At 40.9% G+C, this 23,781-nt stretch overlaps 1 protein-coding gene across 1 annotated transcript in view; it reads left to right on the forward strand.

The window, feature by feature from the left end:
• LOC136866829 (uncharacterized) overlaps positions 1–23,781 on the forward strand; it is a 227,197-nt gene that overhangs the window by 166,929 nt on the left and 36,487 nt on the right. Inside the window, exons 3-4 of the mRNA XM_068226856.1 lie at positions 13,796–13,981; positions 20,701–20,848. Of these exons, the coding sequence (XP_068082957.1) occupies positions 13,796–13,981; positions 20,701–20,848 (334 nt within the window). The remainder of the gene's footprint in view (positions 1–13,795; positions 13,982–20,700; positions 20,849–23,781) is intronic.

Here is a 23,781-nt window from a genome sequence, read left to right on the forward strand (position 1 = left end):
AATCCCCGGTCGTAAGCACGAACAAAACGAAGGAAGGGGCACAATAATCACAGGTATATCTTGGGTTGATTAATACCTAATCTATGCCAATAAAAGTTTACTTCTATGATTTTAGAACAAGTTCAAATGATAGCACACGACGGGATGAGATATATAAATTTTGATGGTGATTTTTTCCGTACAAGAGTCTATGTGAGGAAATGTGAATAAAATATGGATCACACTTCATTGTCTGTAGAGGGATTGTATTATGTCTTCAGTAAATGCAGTTTCCTAACGGCAATTCGTGGTCAGTGGTTGAGATAAAATACCGTTCTCTAGAGTTAGGAATGTATTAGGGACTTACACCCAGTCGTTACATCCTCCCTCGTCTTCAACATCACAAACACGACATAAATATGGAAATGAACCTCACACTCCGTTGTTCGATCATCACAACTTTTAATGCATCTTCTCTACAAACAAGGACTGAAAATGCTTTGTTATTCTGAAGTTACAGTTTCATGAGTATTATTCATCTGAAAAATGTTTCCTCTATGTTAAAGAAAAAGCTTTATTTTGTTGTTGTTGTTGTTGTTTAATTAGAGGCTGTCTGATTTTGTAGCTGAATGATCCACATTCTGTACTTAAGATCGTGGGCTCTGAGTTCGATTCCCGGCCGAGTCGTTGGATTTAACAACATATACTTCATTCTGGTATCTGTGAAGCTGTGATGGTGGTGGTTCCCGAATCCACGTACCCATAGAACACTCTTCACACAGTGGACCATGGAAATCACAGTGCTTGCACGACTTCAGAATTGGAATGACTCATACGCCTGGCACTCGACCGTAATGCGCAGATATCTCATGTCTTGCTCATACTGCGGTCAACTTTAATCACACGGCTAGTGCGAGATCTGGCGACATCGCGGTCACGTGCTATGCCGTACTGTTACATTTATCGGGCTGACAATAGCGACATTTTCCCAAAAGGTACCTGTCTCTAAGTCAGTTGCTCATCAGTGTATATCGGTATTGTAAGTAGTATTTTCGATAGTTGATTGTATACTTTATAGGTGCCACCCTCACCCCAGCTTCCAATCGCTGCATCAGGAGCTACGGGCAAGTGCGAAACTTAATAAACTACACATACTGCTCTGGAATCATTATCGTTCTAAGCTGAAAGTGTCGTCGAGATTTTTGTCTACATCTCCGCAACCCTTCTTTATCAGCCCGACGCCACGCCTCGCTGTTTAAGAACCGCTGTTCTAACTCCTTGAAGAATGAGATTACCCTTTAAAAGAGCTCGCCATTAAAAAGGGGGAAATGATAAATTATCTAGGCCTGAATGTCTAATTTCGTCGAAGTCTGAAAGGAAGAGAAGTAGGCTGTAACAAAGAAAGCCTGGCAGAAAAGATAACAGAATATGTGAACACCTGGAGAAAATTATGTGTCGGACCCATCCGAAATATGGCTCATTCGCCACTGAATAATCATATATCTTCCACTGTTAAGTGCCTTTAGGAATGTGTACATTACACATTTTCAGTTAGTCGACGTTAAAATGTGTTATACTGTGCTTTGTCCAAGTGTAGATATCTCTTTAACACCCAAGCCTTGTTAATCACCTCTAAAGTATTATTCGAAAATAGACATAGGGAAGAACATTCTAGGAACGACTAAGGACATTGTACCTTAACCTCCTGTGCTCACTGGGATATTTATCGGGGCCTGAAGGTAGAGTGGTGTGCAACTAAAGTCGTGAATACGAACTCAGTCGAGGTTCATAGTTTATTGAAGTTTATTGGCATAATATTGTCTTCATGTCGACATGTTAACGGACTCAGATGGACTCAGATGTCCATTCGACAAAATACACTCCGTATTCAAATATGTCTACGGGCTAGAGAGTCCTCGTCTTAGCTTCAAAGAGCATTAAGTGTATTTGCCTTAAGCGACATGACCTGTAACAGAGAACGAACGTTGAAATTTCCGTGGAAGTCTCCCAAGTGATGTACTTAAAACGTTTGCAATTCGATAGCCGATACCATACGAAATAATAATAATAATAATAATAATAATAATAATAATAATAATAATAATTTTACGTCCCACTAACTACTTGTACGGTTTTTGGAGACACCGAAGTGCCCGATTGTTTCCTCAGGAGTTTTTTCACATGCTCGCAAATCTACCCACTCGGGGCTGGAGTACTTGAACACCTTCAAGTACCACCGGACAGAGCAAGGATCGAACCTGCCAACTTGTGCTCAGAAAGCCAGAGCCGTAACCGTCTGAGCCAATCAGGTCGGTATTATTATTATTATTATTATTATTATTATTATTATTATTATTATTATTATTATTATTATTATTATTATTATTATTGTTGTTGTTGTTGTTGTCTTCCTAGTTGACACCCATGAGTGACATGCGCGTCTGGATGTGTTGTTGTTGTTGTTGTTGTTGTTGTTGTTGTTGTTGTTGTTGTTGTTGTTGTTGTTGTTGTTGTTGTTGTGGTGGTGGTGGTGGTGGTGGTGGTGGTGGTGGTGGTGGTGGTGGTGGTGGTGGTGGTGGTGGTGGTGGTGGTGGTGGTGGTGGTGGTGGTGGTGGTGGTGGTGGTGGTGGTGGTGATTTGGAATTGAACCCAAATTTATGGCAGGCAATTTCGTGATTAGGAATATTGCATTCTACCACCTCTCCTACCAACATTCTGATAGTGATTCTTTTTTCCCACCACCGGAAATAGATCCAGTTAACCACGATATCAGACCATAAATACTTGACACCTTAACGGCCATGACCACCGGGCGGGCTATTATTATTATTATTATTATTATTATTATTATTATTATTATTATTATTATTATTATTATTATTATTATTCAGATACTCATGGGCGCAGTAGTATAAACACTTGGCTCCCAAGCCAAACATCCCAGGTTAGAATCCTGGTAACCTCACATGGTGACAGGAAGGACATCTAGCTTTAAATCCCCATCAGGCCTGAAATTGAGCCGGTATTTTACATCGATCTCATATAATCATGAGAAAGTGGCACTATAAAATTGGTATGAAGAAAAGTAATGTAGGTGAAGATAACATCAATTGATAAATTAGCTAAGGTTACACCGGTTAATCTTCCAATGGTAAATAAGAATACAAATTCTAAGACTCAAAGAAGGGTCTAATAAAAACCAGTTGTGTTCCATATAAAGTGGCTATTCGGCTAAAATCAGCAGGCACAGCAATAGGTGAAGTAAAATTTGTCGTTTTACCTACTGTAAAGATCTGATGGACTTACTCAACAAAGTCTACAAGCTCTGTAGCAAATACACCATAGGGCCTATGTTATATTATTCCAAATAGTCCGGAAAGTTTCTTATTCTCAACTTCGTAACTAAATCATTCCAAATACTGCTATTTATTTATTTATTTATTTATTTATTTATTTATTTATTTATTTATTTATTTATTTATTTATTTATTTATTTATTTATTTATTTTCTGGGAATGTCCGACGACATTTTCGGCTCGCTTGGTACAGGTCTCTCTATTTGGCTCTCGTGGACGTCCTACCCCTCTGGGTCTTCAATGTTCATGATAAATAGGTAGGGGAAGGGTATAACCCGATGTCGGCACCTAGCCCACTCCTGTTGAATAACACCAAGCGGTCTGCTGAAGGCTTAACGTCCCCATTCTATGAACAAATCACCAGCAATTGCTGCATTTGCCCTCACTCCATATGAAGACTGCGGAGAGGTTTGGAATTAAATCTAGGCTTTTGGTACGCAATCTAGTGATTAGACATAGCATACCATCAGCTTTCCTGCCCTGCAAGCCAGCATTCTGATGGTGAAAATGTATTACCACCAGCGGTACTCGAACCAGTTAAACACGATGTCAGACCTTGGAAACGTGATTATGGCGACCAGGAGGGCTTCAAATTCTGGTAGAATTAAAACACTGACTCATGGAGTATAAGTTCAGTGAAGAGATCAGAAATTGTAGTTCCATCTGATTTTCTTCACGTGTTGAATTCTAGTTATTATTCTCTCTACATCGCAAGTCAAATGGAAAGTAGAGCTTCGACTGGAGTCGATTGCTGCTTCTAGCCTGACAGGTAGGCAACCATTAAAACTGTTCTGCAACGCATGTTGCTTACCGCAGTTTCAGGCAAACAATGCACATTACAAAAAGCAAGCTTGTATTTTTACGTGACTGCTCATGGCGTGAGCGAGTCACGTAGTGTAGGAGTAGCTTTTCTGTCTCTCACCCGAAGTCCCTGGGTTTGTTTCCTGACTATTCCAGAAATTTTAATTTCGGAATGAGGACAGAGGACTGAGCTCAACTCAGAAGCTATAGATACGAGAGGCAGCAGATCCAGTCGCGAAAGCCAAGAGAATCCCTAATGAACTGTTATACCACGAGTTTATTTATTTTATAATGATCATAGCCACTCCAGTTTCCCGTGGAATCCAAACAACTGGTACATGACTTTGAATTTCAAATGTCTTACATTCATTGACCGAGAATCGAACCGTGGTCACGGTCACTCGGCTACCATGTCCTCGATACAATGTATTTTATTCGGGTCTTATTTGTTGAAAACTAGTGCTCGCAAACATCAATAATCACGAAATTAACAATGCATAAATGTTGACAACCGCCAATTTTTCAAAACATTTCCCAACTTCAAATTTTGGGCCCCTCTTTTGTCGTGTTATTCTTTTGTGGTTCGGATAATTTTCTCATCTGAATGTATAGCGCCAAATACTATAGTCTACGTTTAGACATCTTAACCATCTTGACATGTGTTCGGAGTTTTTCATCGCAAACCAAGTTATATACTTCAAAATTGTCACCCGCACACCGCACATTTATTTGAAACACAGAATGTCATATTTTCTCCCATGTCTCTCATTCCCAGACAAACGGGATCTCAACTATTCGGATTGGATCTTTATTTCCGGAAATGAAATGAAATGAAATGAAATGAAATGGCGTATGGCTTTCAGTCCCGGGAGTGTCCGAGGACAAGTTCGGCTCGCCAGATGCAGGTCTTTTGATTTGACACCCGTAGGTGACCTGCGCGTCATGATGGGGATGAAATGATTATGAGGACACCACATACACCTAGCCCCTGTGCCCGCGAAATCAACCATTGATGGTTAGGCCCTGCCGGGAATCTTACCTGGGACCCCTGGGACCAAAGGCCAGCACGCTAACCATTTAGCCATGGAGCCGGACTTCAGTTCCGGAACTATGACCCCGTATGTGAGCACATGAATTTTTGTTACATTAAGGTATGTATGTATGTATGTATGTATGTATGTATGTATGTATGTATGTATGTATGTATGTATGTATGTATGTATGTATGTATGTATGTATGTATGTATGTATGTATGTATGTATGTATGTATGTATGTATGTATGTATGTATGTATGTATGTATGTATGTATGTATGTATGTATGTATGTATGTATGTATGTATGTATGTATGTATGTATGTATGTATGTATGTATGTATGTATGTATGTATGTATGTATGTATGTATGTATGTATGTATGTATGTATGTATGTATGTATGTATGTATGTATGTACTGCTTAGCCCGCATTCCTGACTCGAGGTCGGTGATGATATGAAACGAAATTATGTTTTACGGCCAGATGCCCTTCCCGGCACCAATCAAAATTGAGGAGCTGATTAAAATTAAATGAATTATGGCGAATGAAATTAGGTAATGAGGTGGATGGTATCAGCTGTGGCCTGTGAATAGCAACTGTCCCGGCATTTGCTTGGAAGTGAAATTGGGAAACCACAGAAAACCATTCTCAGGAGAGCCGACGGTGGAATTCGAACCCACTCGCCTTCCAGTGCAGAAGAAGGCAAAAAGTGTACAAACAACAGAAAGTACCTGGGTTTGTAGGAGATTGGGAGGAGGGTAATGCAGTGTACATGACATTAAAATTCAAATACTGTATATACAAAATTACCTGTACAAAGCGGAACGAGTCCAACGCGGAAACGGAAACATTTCCTCAGTATATATATATAGGGGAAAGTATCATACAATTTTACCTGCAGGTATAATTTTTTCATTCATGATGAGAGATGAATTCTTTACAACTTTTATATGGTTTTGAACTGTTTTGATGAAACTCAAGAATGTTGGCAGTTCTATAGGTTATGTCCAGAAACCAAGTCTTAGTTGCATAACGAATTGTAACTGTTGTAAGAAATGTAACATTCTTGTGAACATGAAAAGCAGAGTGAAGGGAGCATTACTTCCTCTCATGTGTACCGATTAACAGACAGCATACAATAGACTGTTCTTTAACGTACGAGGTCCATTTAAAAACATCTCAGACTACTGAGTACACAATACGCGAGTGCAATGTACCTTATACCTCATTTACCTGTTCTCAACGGAAACCTGTGCTTAGCGGAAAAGAAACATGGTACCATAAGGTACCGTTGCGTAAAGCTTTCATTGCAAAACACAAGTGGAAAGGAAAAAAGATACATATGGTAAGTTTCTATGCGCTCTGAACGAATTTCGACAGAGAGATAAAGGTTGACAGTTTACCAACTTAAGTGCAGTAATAATAGTTTCTTGAGATTTTGATTCAATACTATACAATAAAACGTTCACCAAGGGAACAATATTACACATGTATTACAATTAAATAGAAGTAAGGCGTGATTATACAATTAAAAATCCTTTAGTATTTGATTACACAGTAAGAAATTAAGGCATTTAAATAGACTGCCAGACTGACGAATCCGCGGGGCAAGCGGGTGAATCATACCTCAGTGTGCATGACCTTGGCAAGCATAAAATACACCCATGCTACCCTTCCTCACAGCACCTGCAAAGTGTCCACTACTTGCTGTGGCGCTATACAAATCGGTCAGTCGCGACGAACGACATTTTTGCGTATTTCCGGTAATAATTTCGTTAATAATTAAAGACAACAGGGCTTGTACAAATTGCTTCTTTTAATAATGCCTACAATTCCTAGTTTCAGTAAGCTAAAATGGAATAAAAGTGTAACGTTTTCTCGAAACAGTAGGGGGGGGGGCGGACGCTATTGTAAGGCTCAATAGCCGTAGCGCGTGAACACGCGTTGCCACTACGCTCGGTACGAATATATGTACGTAATTTTGTATGTACACTGACTAAGCAAATGTCATGGGATAGCGGAGCACTGACGCGCAGGTGTGTTGTCTACGCACCACACGCTCCCTGTGCCAGCGGCAGTTGTATAGGAGACCTTGTGAGCAGTGAGCTGTGCCTGTGACAGGTGTAACATGGAACGTCGTCGTGAGCTGACACCGTTCGAACGGGGTATGGTGGTCGGTGCCCGACGGATGGGAAGTGCGATTTCGAAAGTGGTGCGGGAATTCGGCTTCACACGATCAACCGTGTCCAGGGTATATCGTGAATGGTTGAATGCGGGTGTCACCGTCCACAACAGACGAACGACCGGTCGTCCAGCCACCCTCGATGACCGTGACCGGCAACATCTGAGACGGATTGTCAATAGTGGCAGACGGGCAACCGTGCAACAAATCACGGCTCAATTCAACACAGGCCGTGCTAGACACGTCTCCCAGTAGACAATCCGTAGGAGCATGGGTTCTATGGGGTATGGGAGCCGGCGCCGCACACGGGTGGCACTGTTAACCCAACGTCATCGGGCACAACGACGCGTATTTGTCGCCAGTCACCAAGGATGGACACTGAAACAATGGCATAACATGATATGGTCGGACGAATCACGATTTCAACTGCACCATGCCGATGGGAGGCACCGTGTATGGCGCAGACCACATGAAGCGATGGATCCCGCCTGCCTCGAAGGTGTGGTCCAGGGCGCTGGTGTCTAAGTTATGGTCTGGGGTGCATTTTCCTGGTATGGAATGGGTCCCCTAGTTGTTCTGGAAGAGACTTTGAATGGTACGCGGTATCTTGAGCTGCTCGGAGACCATCACCACCCATTTTTGGCCTTCCAGCGCCCAGGCGGTTCTGCGGTGTTTCAAGATGATAACGCGCCGCCACATCGCTCCCACGTCGCCCGGGAATGATTTCAGGAACATGCAGCGGAGGTCCAACGACTGCCATGGCCACCCAAGAGCCCCGATATGAACCCTATGGAGCATATCTGCAATGTCCTGGAACGCAGGCTCCGTGCCATGCATCCTGCACCCACGAACAGACCAGCATTGGCGGCCGCTCTGCAAACGATTTGGTGTCAGCTGCGTCCAGAGGACTACCAGGGACTTGTCGACTCACTTCCACGGCGTCTCACTGCAGTTCGCAGGGCCAGAGGAGGCCCCACACGCTATTAGGTGACTATCCCATGACATTTGCTAAGTCAGTGTATATATATGTACACAGGCTTTATAGCCGTGTGCCTTGCTGACGCAGCACGTGGCGCAACTGTTTCCGCCCTAACTCAGAGGCACAGCGGGTGCACTTAAGTTGACAACAATGAGGCAACGGAACTTCACGCAGGTACCATCCTTGAACTAAATAGCATCGAGCTCGATAGCTGCAGTCGCTTAAGTGCGGCCAGTATCCAGTATTCGGGAGATAGTAGGTTCGAATCCCACTGTCGGCAGCCCTGAAAATGGTTTTCCATGGTTTCCCATTTTCACACCAGGCATATGCTGGGGCTGTACCTTAATTAAGGCCACGGCCGCTTCCTTCCCACTCCTAGCCCTTTCCTGTCCCATCGTCGCCATAAGACCTATCTGTGTCGGTGCGACGTAAAGCAACTAGCAAAAAAAAAAAAAAAGGAACTAAATAGCGTTGCAATTTAGGGTGAATATAGTACCATTTAATGTAGTTGTGTTAACGATTGAAATGAGTGTTTGTAGTGGAGTATGTCTTTCATGAAGGTGATAAATTTTCTGAAAATATAAAATTTAAATTTTGTGACCTTGTCCAAATTTGGTATATCCTAGCCGTGATACAGTGAGAGATTAAATAATAAATTTCATGAAACTATATCTGTACATGACTCTCCGAGAAACGGTGGGGCTAAAGTTTATTAACCGAGGCAAAACCGAACGAAATTTTTTATGTAATATCGATGAGTTCTACTAAATCATTGCGGAAATTAGCATAGGAAACAAATTTTTCTGTGCTGTGTCGCTAAGGATAACGAGAACCGTTGCCAACGGAACTGAGTGTAACTGAGGGGCTAGCGGATCCATCTCGCTACGGAGACAGTTTTGCCATTCTCTATATAATAAGAATGTAGTGACTCCGCTATACTGCTGCTACACTGCTGAGCCCAAATGACATGTCTGCGCAAAACTCTGCAAACGCACACGGCCTAACCGACCAAAATTCGGTTCTCTTCTTGTGATTTTTAATGTAGTGACTGTCTGTACATTTATTCTTGTCGTGATTTACGTCTGCCTGTCTGTCCGTTTAACTGAATAAACGCAAAAACTGTTAATCCGTTTTTCATTAAATTTGTCTATATTAGAGAATGAATATCCAGAATTTCCCTAGACTTTGTTTTATCTCATTCCAGTGAGTATATACTAGGATATTACATTTATGACCTCAATAATACCGAAATACCACGTGCAGGTCCACTGTTGGTATATATGTTGGTTGTGTTCGATACTGTCATGCATTCTGCTCACTGTGTAGAATGCAAATCCATTCGAACTAAATTCTTTAACATTCTTTACATACGCACTGGCTGAGATATATGTTTTAATTGTTTCTTCACAGAGATCTTCGGATTTAATATCCTTAAAACCGTACCTGCAATAACTCCAGCACCACATATGTTGTGAGACTTCTGTATTCACTGTGAACCACTTTTAGGCACCAGTACTAGCGTTTCTTACCGATTATGGTGTTATATAAACACCCTTAGCGATTTTATGTACTTTAATGTTATTTATCTGTTTTACAACAGTTCCTCATCACTCATAAGAAATTGTGGTAAAGGTTTCGTTTGCATTTCAACTTCCAACTAATGGAAAATGTAGGTTTACTCTGTTCCTCAGTTCTATAAATTGCCAAAAAATTAATTTCAACGCCTGTAAAGCCGTGAGCAAAAGACAATTTGCTAAGAATTCCTAGATATTCCACGACTTGAAAGCGAATATCTCTCAGATTAGAACTATACTGTACGCAAGAGTGAAATGTAACCGTGAGTTGTTAGAAACTACCAGTGTGTTTGAAGATGTTACCATGATTATATCATCAGTATCTCGCATTGGGCCAGCAAGTGATAAGAGGAGTTGGTCGGAGCGCAGAAGTAGCCGAATGGATCCTGCCGATAGGCTGGCGAGACAATGTGATTGATGGGACTTCATATCAAGCTCATCCCTCTCACCAACTAACCACATACCTCAAGCTGCATACAGCTAAAGTTGAGAAGTCTGTTGATCAGAATTTTGGATGACAGGAAGGAGAGGCAATCTGGTTCAAATAGATAGGAACTTCTAGAAATTTCCAAACATAATTTTAGTTCGAAAAACAGCATTCCCATCTAAACGACCTTTATCGGGCGTAGATGGAAACAATCAATATATGCATTAAAGAAATGTTCAAAAAGGGTTAGTCATTAGTCTAGAGTTCGGACCTTCAGGCAATAATATGTTAGAATGCATAATAATTTGGCTAAAGGGAAGTAGCCCAGGCCGCTCCTCATTATTGTGTTGAGGGAAACATAAAGTCTAGGGAATATAATAGGTGTACCCCTAATGTCTATGCCAATATCATAGCAGAGCCGTTGTGCGGGCTAAAGATAATTGCTCCGGTAAGTTTTCATTCTAACCTATTATTACTGCCTAGAAGTGAGAGCTCTAGACTACGAAGTCTATCAAAACTGTCGATGTCGTTTCTCTTCTTTTTTCCCTTTTGACGTGACCGCGTCTATAAAATCAAGGGAGCCATAACTGAAATTTTTGAACTTCCTCAATTTACCACTTATCAGAACCAAATTTGGATCACAGGCATATATTAATAATACATGGCCCCACCAAAAAATTGGAGTTGATTCTTTTATTGGTTCCAAAGTTATTGGCAAATAATTTTTATTTTTATAAGTCTAATGGAAAAACTCCTTGCGACAGGGATTTTTAATTTCTATGGGCTATAATTTGCCAGACTTTTCAAAAATACTCGTATATTTAAGAACAACTACGTGTTTTGCAATCAGATATAAACTATTGGAGATATCATTTTTTTCAATTTCTGATTATGCATTCAAGAGGCAGAAATCTAGTTTTGTGTATTTCAGGAGCAAAAATATTAAGGTAATATTCAACTGATGATAAAATGCAGAACTAATTTTAATTCATGTTCATATTCAAAAATTCTCTTAAAATTTTAGGTGAATCTGATAAGAACTCTGTCGCAAGGAACATGTTATGCACGGGGAAGAACTGGAAATGTTTTAATATAGATGAAAGTTTTAAGAAATATACTTGCTTTAAAACTGCCGTGGACTGTAAATCAATCCCTCAGATGTCTTTTTCCTCTCACGCACAACATAGTCCAACTACAAGGTAAATATATTCCTGCGGCATTATTGAAGTGGTAGTCCGAAAGAACTTGGTTTGTGTGATTGTGGTAACTGCAGGGAACAACAAGATTTGAACGAGGAAGAATTGAGGGATTTTTAAAGGTTAAAATTCAAAATTCTATTTTTTTTCCAAAAATCAGAACATTTCAGTTTAATGTAATTAAATCATGTGCTGATATTTGGCCTTATAGCTCCGAGACTAAAGATTCGATCCGAATGGTAGAAATACCTTTTAATTAATTAATGACTTTTTTACCTCCCACCATCTACGTTGACGGTTTTTGGAGACTCCGAAGTGCCGGAATTTTGTCCCGCAGGAGTTCTTTTATGTGCCATTAATCTACCGAAACGAGGCTGACATATTTAAGCATCTTCAAATACCACTGGACTGAACCAGGATCGAAATTGCGAGTCAGAAAGCCAGCGCCTCAACCGTCTGAGCCACTCAGCCCGGCGTGATACCTTTTGATATGAAATGCGGAACATGAGGAAAAATAGGCTACAGGGTGTATCTAAAATTACAGTGAATCGACCGATATCACAATGGTAACCTGTTGTAACACCGCGTTCATGCGCATGTGAATAGAGAGGCATCTTGAGAAGCGCTTCAACTTCTGATGTGCTGTTCTTCTCTTACTGTAGTTATCGTCAGTCACTTGTAAATAAATGTGTACCTGAGGTGTCTTTCATTTCACCCGGTCGGACTTGCGTCGAGTGACATCATGAAAACCCTCTCTTGTCCCTATCCATATTTTTGTTGGAGGATAGGATAATGATGCATGATAGCAGAATGATATCATCACTGCCTTCTCAACAAGGCGACCGCGATTTGAATCCCAGTCAGTGCATGTCGGGTAATTAATGACGCTGATTGCAGATAGATACCAAGCCCAAAAACATGTTCATGTTAAAACTATCTGGGACATTTACAAACATTTATTCTCACTTAGTCACCAACGTAAAGTATTTGGCTGTACCTTAATTATGGCTACGGCCGCTTCCTTCCACTTCCTAGGCCTTTCCTATCCTATCGTCGCCATAAGACGTATCTATGTCGGTGCGACGTAAAGCAAATAGCAACAAAAAAAGGTATTTGGCCTTCATTTGACCATTGCCGGCATACGCGTTGTACACGCATGTACATCCCAACATAAACAATGAGCACTGCCCCACTCCAGTACTGAAAAGGAAGGGAGGGAGTGTTGAAGGCCACTCCAGTACCAAAAAGGAGGGGAAGGAAGTGAACGGGTAGTGTTGCAGGCACAATGTGCGTGTTGCTATACATCCACCACTGTGCCTGTTTCAATCACAACAGTCTTGTAGCGGACTGTCTACCTCCAGTTGACCAAGACGTGTAGTTACCACAATCACACAAACCAACTGTCACTCGATGTCATCGATACATACTTGGCAAGGAATCATTTCTAACTGGAAGTCAATAATGCTGCACTGTGCTCCATCTGCTTCAGGTGGATCGTCATCGACCAGTCACGTGAGAGAGCCGTCCGACCTAAAACCGCTACCGCTTACGTATCGATATGACACTATTCTATATCGCCAGAATCAATTCAAACGACCAGTTCCTTCTTTCCATTTTTAGTTGTGGTTTTCTTTGTCCAGATCCATTTCAGATTAGATGTAGCGTTTACAGTACAATGGTATAGTCTAGAATAAATTGAAGTTGTTCTTTGGTTTTCTTTTTTTTTTTTTTTTTTTTTTTACATTCATTGGCCTGCCTCAGTGTCATCCTGGGTTTTGACAAAATGAAAGTGACTAAGGTATGAGCAATGTTAGTAAAATTATTATTTACGCAGTTAGTCCCTGTAATGAATGGTATAAAGACGTCACTCATTGGGATCCATTTCGCTGCACTTAGCAGACTGATATGTAACAGGACCTTCTAGCTCGATGAGGAGTAACGAGAAACTACATCACTGCACATTTCCCTAGTACGCATCTTCATTTACACCTAGCCTCTCTATGACGGCTGAGAGCTGGTCTGGTGATGGTGATAGTGATGGTGATTATTATTGTTTTATGGAGAAGTACAAAGGGCATCCATCCCCTAACGGTCGATCTGTCGAGGATCCAGCCAACCTTAGGGAAAAGATATCAACAAGTAACCAACATTTCCTGTGTAGTAATAATATTTCTATTTGACACATTTAAATGAAAACCAATGTTCCCTCATGCATTCCTTATTCTGTACATCCACGTAACACACGTATTCATCTGTGTTCCAGGATGGCTGGGCGCGCTGTCCACGGCTGTAGCGCTACTCGTCTCCCCGGTAACCATAGCATTCTGCCGCCGCAAGTCTACACGAGTTACGGCGGTTCTTGGAGGTCTAGTCACAGCCTTGGGCTGCCTCTTCACGTCCTTCGCCTCCCAGTTTCATCAGCTCTTTTTCAGCTACGGCACTGTCATAGGTAAGTACATGGACTGTATTATTTAACATCTATGAGGAAGTGAAGACAGTTTGATGTATTGTCGTGCTTGTTTAACATCACGAAGTATAAAAACCATTACAACTTGGAAATTGCGACTTCATCCAGATTTCCTGAGTGTCAGTCATTCCCTCTGACGAAAATCGAGTTTCAGTGTAGTAAACCATAACGTGAAAAAACTATTTTCGGGACGTCAAGAATTCAGGTGATAATGAACGTTGCTTTTTGTTCCAGCAGGTATCTGATACATCCTAATGGTTCTTATCTGATGGAATATGAATTGCTGCATAACGAAAGTGCATGTTGTTCTTTATTTTTAAATTGAAATAACTATGAATTTCCTATCTAAAGTACGTCTCTACATTAACCTGTCAACACCCATTGTTCGTTCAATAGGTCACTTTTATCGATATTCATTACCAAAGGCCTTTCTTCCTCTCTGGTGGAGGAATCTAAAGTTAATGTTCCAAAAAACTGTCAAAGAAATGACAAAAATGACGTGTTACCTACAGGTGACACTGGGCATAGTAGATGCTGTTGACAGAATAAATATATTTTAGAACAATGGCTTTGTAAGCTCGCCGGACAATTAGTCACCCTAGTGCGCACGCACCTATACAGGTGGCGCAGCAAACGAGTCCCTCTATGTAAGCATAAGGCAGTAGCAATCAGTGGGACATTGATGTTTCAAGCGAACAGTGTAGATGTAAGGATATGACAGGATGGCAAAAAGGGGTAATCGTGCTTGGCGATACAGCGCGTGAAGTTACTGGATTTGTTGGTGTTTCGCAGCGGACTGTTCAAGGTGTCTACAAGCACGAAACACGACGTCGGAAAAAGATCCTGACTGAGAGGGACCGGAGACACGTTTCACGGCCTGTGGATCAAATTCGCTTCCAAACCCGACAGGAATTACTACAGCCAGTGAATGAAGGTCCGTCCCAACCTGCTAGCGAGAGAACATTGCTACGGGAACTGCATACAATGAACATTGGGAGTCGGTCACCTCGCAAGAGGCCATTTCTTACACAGGCACATAAAGCTGGCGTCTTCAGTGGGCTAGAAATCATAGAACGTGGACAACAGCTGACTGATGGAACGTAATGTGGTCTGACGAATCCCAACGACGCATGTCAGCGAGTGCACCGAAGGCCAAATGAAGCAATTCATCCTGAATGTGTGCGAGATCAGGTTCAAGCCCGAGGTGGGTCTGTGATGTTTTGGGGGTGTTTTTCGTATGATGCATTGGGCCCACTCAATGAGATGACCACTAATGTGAACCAGAATGTTTATTTAAACATTCTGGATGACCAGATATTGCTTTCCAGTCAACATCTGCATGATAAGTAGGCTATTGATACCCCGATATTTCAAGATACAAACAGCAACGTTCATCGTGCTGGACACATATGTTACTAGTTTTATGAACACTCCCCAACCTATTACATCTCGATTGGCCTGCAGAATCACCTGATTTGAACCCCATTGAAAATCTGTGGGACATGTTGGAACAGCGGGTAAAAGCCGACATCAGCATCCCCGCAATTTGGTGGAATAGTCCGCTCAAATCCTCAGCAAGTGGCGTAACCTGGATGCGACGTGCATTCACAAACTTGTGCACTAATTTCCTAACCGAATCCAGGCGGTTTATCAAGTTCAGAGGCGGAATTGCACAGAATTAAATGATCCTTTTAATAATTTCTTGTTTATTTATTTCTTGTTTGTCTTGCATTCGGAAAATAGTGGGTTCTAATCCCACTGTCGGAAAACCTAAAGATGGTTTTCTTGGGTTTTCCATTTTCACACCAGGCAAATGCTGGGGCTGTCCCTCAGTTAAGGCCACGGCCGCTTTCTTCCCACTTCCAGCCCTTTCCTGTCCTGTAGTCTCCCTGACCTATCTGTGTCGGTGCGACGTAAAGCCAATTGAAAAATAATTGTCCGGCGAGCTTATCTTAAACAGCTTAATGGTTCTTTTCTAGTGGATATGAATTGCTGCGTAAAGAAAGGACATCTTGTTTTCTCTTTCGAAATTGAAATAACTATGAATTTCCCATCCAACGTGCGTCTCTACCTTAACCCGTCAACGCGCATTGTTCGTGCAATACAATGATATTGATATTCATAACTTAAGGCCTTTCTTCCTGTCTAATTAAGGTAATAATAATAATAATAATAATAATAATAATAATAATAATAATAATAATAATAATAATAATAATAATGTTATTTGTTTTACGTCCCACTAACTGCTTTTACGGTCTTCGGAGACGCTGAGGTGCCGGAATTTAGTCCCGCAGGAGTTCTTTTACGTGCCAGTAAATCTACCGACACGAGGCTGTCGTATTTGAGCACCTTCAAATGTCACCGGACTGAGCCAGGATCGAACCTGTCAAGGTGGGGTTAGAAGGCCAGCGCCTTAACTGTCTGAGCCACTCAGCCCGGCTAATGAAGGAATCTTAAGTCAAACTTCCAAAATCAGTAAAAGAAATAACAAAAATGACGTTTTACCTACAGGTGACACTGGGCATTGTAGATGCTGAAGACTGAACAAACACATTATAGAACAATGACTTTATAGTTGTTATTAAAAATAAAAGGATAATACCATCAGAAGAAGAGTGGTTGATAAAATACGTATATTTTTTTTCTCACAATATCAAATACAAATTTTAAAATTCCAATACTGAAATAATGAATTCACTGTCAACACCGTGTCCTGTTTGGTCCGAGAGGCTGCATTTTCTACTGACCTTTTATGTGAAAGATGTACTTGCAATGAATATGCAGTCTTATTTGGCGCTACTTGTACATAATCCTCGTTATTTTATGGCAGAGACCACAGGAAACATTCAGTTGTTTCATGTTTCCCAGTATTCAAATTCAGCTTCATTTCATGTAGAACTCAAACATTTGTAGGAGCTCCACAAAGCTAGATTTTCCATGTAGCCCACAGCATGCCTGGATGACAATTCTTCGGAACTGAGAGTAATACATTTTTCATTCTAACAAACTTTTGCTGTCTGCCACACATTTTGGCAAGGCGCATCAAGACAGAATGGAAAAAGTGGAAATCACCATTTCAGTCCTCTAAACCCTTAGATCATCCATATTTTCATCTGCTCAGTCAACACCACCCATATATTTATTGTATTTGTGTATCATGGACGGTTAATCTAGCTGAATTCGTGTTCACGTTAAATAGAACGCACCTATGCCAGATCTACTGCAGATAAAAAGTAATGAAAGGCCAGGCTCATGGTGCGTCAAAACTCTTCTACAGGCGTGTTTTAATGAAAACCATGAAATTTCTGATTTACCTGTTTGTTGTATATAACTGCACTTCATGCCCTACAGATCGAACGACTGTAGCCTACAATTATTTAGAAAAAATATATTTTTAAATTTTAATGTAATAACATTTTCATGAATATACATTATATTAATAAAGGAATAGAAAAATATCGCTATCAACAACTTAGCATTCGCTAATGATCTTGTGTTGCTGTCAGAGACCATCGAACCAGCTATAATGCAAGTTCACACTTTGGAAGAGATAGAACACTTAATTACAACAAAGGAGAGTAAGGTAAATAAAGTTGTTAAATGCAAGTACCTTGGTGAAATACTTCAGCCTAACGGGCTCAATAAAGAAGGAAACCGCGCGAGAGAGCCAAAATTGGAGCTTGCATTTCACCTTAGGAAAAACACATTCAACAAAAAGCTATTTCTATTAGGACTAAACTACGACACTATCAGACAGTAATCCAACCAGAGTGCCTCTATGCTTCAGAATTCCTAGGATTAACAACCAGAAAAGACATTGAAGAAATCGAGAAGAAGGAAAGAAGGATTTTAAGGAAAATTCTTGGACCATAAAAATGTGCTGATACATACCGATTACTCAGTAACAAAGAGGTATATAAAACACGCAGCAGGATTTCATACACAATACGCAAACGAAGGGTTAAATTCTTTGGACATAATCAAGAATACCCTAGGACACACTCACTAAGAAATGTTTTGACCATTTCAACAAACCCAACAGGAAAGGCAACTCTTATGACAAATGGTTTGTTGACACCAAGAAGGATCTGCAAGAAATGAACATCACGCACAACAGAGCCACCTTCAGAAATAAGATATACACATTTGAGGGGTTCCTAGAGCCAGAAACAGCGGCCAAGAAGAAACAACATTGGACGACTGTAAAGAAAGGAGCTGTAAGCGAGAGAATGAAGGAATACTGGCGTCAAAGAAAACTAAAATCATGAATAGTTATTTACGTGGTCCATAGTTACCAGAATTGATTATGTATGAAAGGAATAGTAAAAATACATAAATACCGTTAGGGCTATCCACTATGCTTAGATAGTTGTATTATTCTTTCCAAAATTTCCTCCGTGCCTCCGGATTGCCCAGATTCAATGAAATCGGAACCAGTTGGCGATGCAACGAAAGATGATGATCACCTTTTTACAAGTTGCTTTACGTCACACTGACACAAATGGGCCTTATAGCAACGATGAGACAGGAAAGGACTAGGAGTAGGTAGGAAGTGTCCGTGGCCATAATTTAGGTACAGTTCCGGCATTTGCCTGGTGTGAAAATGGGAAACCACGGAAAACCATCTTCAGATCTACCGACAAGGAGTTCAAACACACTATCTCCCGAATACTGGATACCGGGTACTGGCCGCACTTCAGCGACTGTAGCTATCGAGCTCGATGATGATGATGATGATGATGATGAGCATGACGAATGTATCAAAAATTGTTCTTCGTCACCTTGAATCTTTCCAGAGATAACTTTCGATTTTCTTTGTATTGTCCACGTAGTTCACCAAGTTTTGTATTGTAACGTGTTAGTATGCAGCCGAAACAAAACCCCTCATTTCTTGTTTCTTTTTTTTTTTTCTAATGAGCCACAATCTGTTTCCAGTTTCAGACGGGTCAGGAATGGAATGAATGAAGTTTCTATCTAGCGGCGAGGATAAGAACTGTGCTGGCTTCCAAAGCCTGTCGCACTTTTCTGCGGCAATGATTAATGACTGACAGATGAATGAAATGATACTGGAGAGTGTTGCTGGAATTGCAGATGACAATGAGAAAAACCTGTCCAGTCTCCGCTTTGTCCAGCACAAATCTCATATGGAGTGACCGAGATTTTAACCACGAAACCCAGCGGTGAGAGCCCGGCGCACTATCGCCTGAGCCTCGGAGGCTTCATTTTTTTTAATGAGACGTTAATTTTTATATAATTCTTCAATTGCGCTCATACCATTTCGATAGGATTAAGTTCGCAGTGATATGGTGGCAAGCGAAGAACAGGTTTTCCTGCTACATACAGCGCTGGACGAAATTGCGATAAGCTGTGAATGCTATCTCATATCGAGCTCTGGTTTGTTTTGAAAACTATTTCAGACATTCATAAACATTTCTTCTCCCTTAGTCAAAAACGTACTGTCAATAACAAAATACGTTACCCACTACCTAATTTTTCTGTGTTGCCGTCCGAAATTTTTCTAATAGTACCTATAGCTCCCTTTCTATGTAAAATGTATTTTCCTGAGAAAGAGAGTATTTTCTTACACATCAGTCAAAAATATATCTAATTTTATCATTGTCTTTGTATCTGTCCCGTGATAGGTTATTTACAAAATAGATATATTCGCGTCAAAATCAGGTAATTGTGAATTGGCTCTGTACTAATTTGACATCATCAGAAAAGCAAATTCTCCATAAGATCGCTTAATCATTTTATTAGATTTATCACTCTGGATTAGAGGGAAATAGTCAACATTGTGGGGGTATGAAAGGACGAAGCTAATTGCAGGACGTACGAGTGCAAGTGGGAGGCAAATACTACATCTAACTCCATACTCGCGTTTAAAGTAGAGACGCACAATACAGTGTTCATCGCATCGTTTTATAAAGATTGGATTTAAGCGGTTTTTAAATGAAGACTCGAGAGTACTGCAAAGACCTTACATTCCTCTTTCATTCACCACTGGTTTGCACTTAGAGCAGTCGCCCTGGTGGCAGATTCCCTATGTGTAGTTTACCTAGTATTTTCTTAAATAATTTCAAAGAAGCTGGAAATGTATCGATAGCTGGCTGCCTAACTTACAATACTAACATAATATAGTACGTCGAATGTGATGCGTGAACATAATTACTTTTTTTTTTTTTTTTTTTTTGCTAGGGGCTTTACGTCGCACCGACACAGATAGGTCTTATGGCGACGATGGGATAGGAAAGACTTAGGAGTTGGAAGGAAGCGGCCGTGGCCTTAATTAAGGTACAGCCCCAGCATTTGCCTGGTGTGAAAATGGGAAACCACGGAAAACCATTTTCAGGGCTGCCGATAGTGGGATTCGAACCTACTATCTCCCGGATGCAAGCTCACAGCCGCGCGCCTCTACGCGCACAACATAATTACTTACCCGAGCAAATTAATTCAAGAAAGGTCAGCCAAAGGTAGCCAAATAGAGATATAGTGTCTCTGCTAATTGGTAGAGTAAAACAGAACATCGCAATTGACATGCAGGTGACCAAAATGGCATTAAATATAAATGCCTGCACACTGTAACTGAGGCCATGTTGTTGTTGTTGTTATTATTATTATTATTATTATTATTATTATTATTATTATTATTACTTATGTAACAATTTCGTGTATTGATTCCGTGTCTTTTACTTCAGGGGTTGGAGTCGGTATGACGCGAGATTGCTCCACTCTTATGGTGGCCCAGTACTTCAAGAGACGTCGAGAGTTCGTGGAAATCTTCATCGTATCTGGCAGTGGTCTGGGCATCGCTGTCATGTCGGCTTTCATCAAAGGAGCCATTAGGTATGTTTCACAAGCAAAGTAAATACATTTTTCAGAAAGCCTTTCCGATAAAAGCGCTAAAACTTTTTACTGCACAGCGTGCAGCAGAAGCATACAGATCAGAAAATTGAGTTATTTAATGTAACAGGTGCTGGACACCTTACTCTTTATTTCTGCACGTGAGAGGTAAATTGTTGTGACATTTCACTAACTTTACAGGAGATCAGAAATAAGACGCAGAGGAGAATATTTTGCTACCTTTCAGACAGGTTGAACAGACAGTTCTGACCATGGTTAACTATCGTAAGAGACAATACGCTAAGGAGTGCGGCGGACGGCATACAGAGGACACTAGGAAAGTTTTGCAATACGCAAAAACGGTTGGCTGGACACCCCTGTTATGGTGAAGGATGAAAAGAGGGGTGAAAACCGGTCTAGAAGACAGCAAGGCGCGACCTTCACACCCGTTGTTACCAAGCAGTGGGATTGAAAGCAAGTTAAGATGTCAGTGTGGTCTAAAGGTGAATATCGCGCAATTATCCACTACAATTTTGCTCGTGGATCAACTGTTGACCAATGCCTGGAGGAAATGACTCCTGTGCTGGGGAAACACTATCCACATCGGACAACAATTTTCCGCTGGTAAAAAGAGCTTCAGAGGGGAAATTTTGGGGTTGAAGACGATCCTCGTTCTGGGCGACCGTCTGATTCAGTGACTGAGGAAATAATTGAAGCTGAGAGGAAAATGTTGCAACAAGAGAGGTGGTTGACAAATCGGCAGGTAGAAGAGACCCTCCACATCCCTCCATGAGCTATTCATTCAATTCTACCCGACTATCTCCATGTTAGAAAGGTTTGTTCCCTTTGGGTGCCCCATTCACTTTCAGAGGAACAAAGCGCACATCGAATGAAATAGTGCCGAAAAATGCTAAAACAGTTTGAAAATGGGACTTCGCGTAACGTCAATAGCATCGTTACAGGTGACGAAACTTGGCTTTATTATTACGATGTCCCAACAAAATCCCAAAACAAGGTGTGGCTGTTTGAAGATGAGGGTACTCCTGTGACTGTGCGAAAGTCCAGGTCAGTGAAGAAAAGGATGATTGCAGTATTTTTCACTAAACGGGGCATCCTGACTCGGGTTGTGCTAGAAACACAAAGGACAGTTACTGCGAAGAGGTACAGTGTGACTTGTCTGCCTCAGGTCATCCAGGCTCTCAAGCAACTCCGTCGAAGGTCACGGCTCCACACTTGGCTCTTGCACCACGACAATGCTCCAGCACATCGTGCTAATGTAACAATGGATTTTCTTGCCAGATCATGGTTGACTGTGCTTGATCACCCTCCATACAGTCCTGATCTTGCCCCATGTGACTTCACACTCTTCTCAGAAGTGAAGATGAAGCTGAAAGGGCGGCGTTTTGCATCCAACGAGGAGCTCCTAGCAGCATGGGATCAAGAGTTTGAAAATGTAAAGGACGAGAAGTGGAAGAGTTGGTTCAGTGACTGGTTTCGACGTATGGAGAAGTGTATTGGATGTGATGAAAATTATTTTGAAAAAGACTAAAGCGTTCACTCACATTGCAAAACTTTCATAGTGCCCTTTGTAAGTTTGAACTGTTGTAAGATCATTTACCATTGTTGATCGCTGGGTTCTCCTTGCACATAGAATAGTATCACATAGCTTATATTCACTTCTGTGATACATACAATAGTGTACCCATAAGAAGACACGACCAAAACAAGTGACATAAGGTAGAAACTTGAAAATAGTCCCTTCTTTTTCTTAATTTACGGTGGTTTTAATTCTGACGTCCAGAGTTGTGCTTTTACTGCATGTGTTCCAATGGAAGACCTCCCAGGGATAAAGATGTAACCAACAAAGTGAGATTTCAGTGGAAACAGGGTGTGTCATCACGCCTCGATGCTGTGGTGTCATTTTATGTCTTACATTTGAACTTCAAGCTGGTTTACAGCCAGCAGAACGTTGTTCTCCGTGGTGTAAGGATGGAACATCAATCAAGATGGCGGACAGTACTTGCGTTGGTTCATCACTAGGTGTAACAGATCATTTAAATAAAGGCCATAGAGGAAATCACATCTAAATATTCAAATATTTTCATGGCAATTTTAATTTTGTTTTATAATTGGCTTCACGTCGCACCAACACAGATACGCCTTATGGGGACAATGGGACAGGAAAGAGCTAGGAGTGGGAAGGGAGTGGCCGTGGCCTTAATTAAGGTAAATCCCGGGCATTTACTTAGTGTGAAAAGGGGAAACCACGGAAAACCATCTTCAGGGCTGCCGACAGTGGGCTCGAACCCACTATCTCCCGAATGCAAGCTCCTAACTGTACGGCCAACTCGCTTGGTAAGTTTAATTTTATTAATATTGTTATACCAATATCATTTTCTATCATTGCGTGTACAGGATTTTTCTTCTGTTATATACATTTAAGTTTTTACCCTTCTCATTTAAGACTGTGCACTGTTCCTGGAAATAGATCACATAGTAACACAGTTTTTAGTGAACTCAGATTGCAACATCGTAATATTCAGTTAATTTATTTTATTTTGCCTCATATTGGAATAAATTTTCCTTTTAAGCTAGTTAGTAGACATATTATTAGTTATTAATTTGATATATTTCTGTTATTGTCCACTCTCTATTTATCCCATATTTTTTCACCAATAGTAATCCGGGAGACAGTATTGTGTTTATTGTATTCGGTCATGCAGTTTACACAAGTTAATATCCTATAGCATAATTGAAGACTTCCGCGGAAGTAATTGTATTACTGTTACTCCTTATCTGACTTATTCTTCTTATCTCATAAACTGTAATTGATTACCATGATATTTTTAATTAATACTGTAAAAGTCTAAAAATTGTATGTGTTGAAGGTTAAGAGAGGGCCAAGAATCCTAACTTCGCCACTTGATAAAGACACA

Source organism: Anabrus simplex, chromosome 3 (assembly GCF_040414725.1).
Source record: "Anabrus simplex isolate iqAnaSimp1 chromosome 3, ASM4041472v1, whole genome shotgun sequence".
Classification (NCBI taxonomy): domain Eukaryota; kingdom Metazoa; phylum Arthropoda; class Insecta; order Orthoptera; family Tettigoniidae; genus Anabrus; species Anabrus simplex.